The sequence below is a fragment of the Hylobates moloch genome, unplaced genomic scaffold, assembly GCF_009828535.3.
Source record: "Hylobates moloch isolate HMO894 unplaced genomic scaffold, HMol_V3 SCAFFOLD_44, whole genome shotgun sequence".
NCBI classification, from domain to species: domain Eukaryota; kingdom Metazoa; phylum Chordata; class Mammalia; order Primates; family Hylobatidae; genus Hylobates; species Hylobates moloch.
Genome location: NW_026652319.1, coordinates 1,353,135 through 1,356,548, shown reverse-complemented (window position 1 = coordinate 1,356,548; position 3,414 = coordinate 1,353,135). Strand labels below are relative to the sequence as shown.

At 44.0% G+C, this 3,414-nt stretch overlaps 1 protein-coding gene across 1 annotated transcript in view; it reads left to right on the top strand.

The window, feature by feature from the left end:
• Nucleotides 1-2,372, top strand: part of LOC116463603 (vomeronasal type-2 receptor 1-like) — a 20,933-nt gene extending 18,561 nt beyond the window's left edge. Inside the window, 1 exon segment of the mRNA XM_058434752.1 lies at nucleotides 1,390-2,372. Within this exon segment, the coding sequence (XP_058290735.1) occupies nucleotides 1,390-2,372 (983 nt within the window).
• Nucleotides 2,373-3,414: the final 1,042 nt, after the last annotated feature.

Sequence of the window (3,414 nt, the reverse complement as noted above, 5' to 3'; positions counted from 1 at the left end):
CTTCTTCTTCCTTCTTCTCTTTCTTCCTCCTTCCTCCTCCTCCCTCCTGCTTCTTCCTCCTCTTCCTTCTTCTTATTCTTCCTCTTCTCCTCCTCCTTCTTCCTCTGCTTCTGCTTCTTCCTCGTTTGCTTCTTCTTCCTCCTCCTCTTTCTCCCCCTCCTCCACTGCTGCTGCTTCTTTTCCCCTCCCTTCCCTACCCTCCCCTCCCCTTCCCTCTGAGTCAGAGTCTTGTACTGTCACCCAGGCTGGAGTGCAGTGGCACCATCTTGGCTCACTGCAAACTCAGCCTCCTGGGCTCAAGTAATCCTCCCACCTCAGCCTCCCAAGTATCTGGGACTACAGGCACGCACTATCACTCCCGGCTGATTTTTTTGTATTACTTGGCAGAGACAAGGTTTTGCCATGTTGCCCAGGCTGGTCTCGAACTCCTGGGCTCAAGTGATCCACCCACCTCTGCCTCCCAAAGTGCTAGGACTACAGGCCTGGGCCACTGTGCCCAGCATTGTTTTCCTTCTTATCCTCAGTTACTCTCTACCTATTCCTTCAAATCTGCATCTGGAGGGTGAAGAGGGGAAAAGCTCTGAGTAAGCAAAGACAAAATTCTCTTTCATAAGGGTGATATTGAATGAAAGACAGAAAACATTTGCATTTTAATCAACCTTATTCCTGTTAACAATTCTCTCGATTGTTTTGCCTCAGTAGCTTTAATTTTTTTTACATTTTTTTTTCATTTGTGGATTGTTCTTGGGTTTATGAGGATACATACCACTCTTCTCAATTAGCTAACTGGAGTAGTAAGAAAGAAGCTTCTTACTGGAAAAGGCCAATGCGGAAAAGCCTGAAACTGAGAAGGGAGACTGACTTTCCAAAACTGAAAATAATTCTCAATCTGTAATATTATCTGTACACTCTAAGGTCATTTTATCACTATTTCTTTTGAGATATTATATATATTCTATATAAAGGGATTTTCAACAAGTCCCCACTCTAGAACTATGAGGGCTCTGGGATATTCGCAGTGGAAGGGGACAATTGAATTTCTTTTTTTTTTTTTTTTTTTTGAGACAGAGTATCGCTCTGTCGCCCAGGCTGGAGTGCAGTGGCGCAATCTCGGCTCACTGCAAGCTCCGCCTCCCGGGTTCACGCCATTCTCCTGCCTCAGCCTCTCCCAGTAGCTGGGACTACAGGCGCCCGCCACCGCGCCCAGCTAATTTTTTTTTTTTTTTTTGTATTTTTAGTAGAGACGGAGTTTCACCGTGGTCTCGATCTCCCGACCTTGTGATCCGCCCGCCTCGGCCTCCCAAAGTGCTGGGATTACAAGCGTGAGCCACTGCGCCCGGCCGACAATTGGATTTCTTTACAGTCAATTCTCTGTTCTTCGTTCAATAGGTGAAAGGGAGTGTGAACAATGTGATGAAGACTATTGGTCAAATGCACAAAAGAGCGAGTGTGTGCTGAAAGAGGTGGAATACCTTGCTTATGATGAGGCCCTGGGATTCACACTTGTCATTCTTTCTGTCTTTGGGGCATTTGTGGTCTTGGCAGTCACAACTGTGTATGTGATACACAGGCACACTCCCCTGGTGAACGCCAGTGACCGGCAGCTGAGCTTTCTCGTTCAGGTTTCTCTGATCATCACGCTGCTGTCGTCCATGCTTTTCATTGACAAGCCAAACAATTGGTCCTGCATGGCCGGCCAGGTCACTCTGGCACTGGGCTTTTCTCTTTGCCTGTCTTGCCTTCTTGGAAAGACTAGTTCACTGTTTTTAGCCTACAGAATTTCCAAATCCAGAACTCAACTTACATCCATGCGCCCCCTTTATCGGAAAATCATTGTGCTAATCTCCGTTCTAGTGGAGATTGGCATATGTACAGCCTACTCGGTATTGGAACCTCCCATGGTGTACAAGAACATGGAACCTCAAAATACAAAGATCATTCTGGGATGTAATGAAGTTTCCATAGAGTTTTTGTACTCGATGTTTGGAATTGATGCCTTCCTAGCCTTGCTATGCTTTCTTACAACTTTTGTGGCTCGCCAGTTACCAGATAATTACTATGAAGGAAAATGCGTTACCTTTGAGATGCTTGTCTTTTTCGTCATCTGGATCTCTTTTGTCCCTGCTTATTTGAGCACCAAAGGCAAGTTCAAAGTGGCTGTGGAAATATTTGCAATCTTGGCATCCAGCTATGTTTTGTTGGGTTGTATATTTGCTCCTAAGTGTCTCATTATTTTGCTGAGGCCACAGAGGAATGCCAGTGAAATTGTTAGTGGAAGAGTCTCCACCACAGATAATAGCATCCAACTGACCTCAGCTTCTGTGAGCAGTGAGCTTAACAATACCACAGTGTCAGCTGTTCTGGATGACTAGAGTGGTGATTTACATGTGCCCTTTGACGCTGCAATGATGATGTTGTTCAACATTCCCTTTCAGGATGCTCCTACAGCAGCTGCCTAACACTCTCAGGTAACATTGAGGATTTGGGTTCTGGTGGTGTAGTCTTAGCATGGTACATCAAATCTTGTACTGTAAGATACCATTTAGCATGAACCAGAATACCTTTTACTATTGAAATTAAAAACTATTTTATTCAAACATTTCAAAATACTTTGGTGTAAAGACTATGTAGTAGAGGACATAGTAGGAGCCAGTTATCTAAAATGATAGATAAGGCTGGGTGTGGTGGCTCACGCCTGTAATCCCACCACTTTGGGACACCAAGGTGGGTGGATCACCTGAGGCCAGGAGTTCGAGGCCAGCCTGGGCAACATGGTGAAATCCTGTCTCTACTAAAAATACAAAAATTAGCAAGGAGTGGCAGTGCATCCCTGTAATCCCAGATACGTAGGAGGCTGAGGTGAGAGGATCACTTAAACCTGGGAGGTGGAAGTTGCAGTGAGCCGAGATTGCACCACTGCACTTCAGCCTGGGTGACAGAGACAGAGACACCATCTCAACTAAAAAAAAAAAAAAGACAAAAAATTTAGCTCTTGAATGTTCTTATTCTTACATCATGGATGTCTGATCTAGAAATTTACCTAAAACAAAATCACTTAGTGGGGACCAAGAGAGACATTTTGTTCTACATTCTGTTAATGTATCTCTGAAATACACAGCTTTTCTCTGATTGAGGTAAGAATTATAGCCCATGGAGCAGGGGGTTTGGGAGATAATTTATGTTTCAAAGGACTCTGTGACATACAGAGAATATTGAAGGAATTACGATGTCAACAAAACTCAGTTTTTTTTCTTGAACACATATGGAAGTAGACAAGTTTCTCCCAGAGAGAAGGCAAGTCTACAAACCTATCTGCTACAGATTTTCCTGGGGAAGAATATGTGGTAAAGTGCCTGAGTTTTAAAACACCCTTCTACTTGAAAAAGAAAAACAAAGGGAATTAAGATTTGGCAA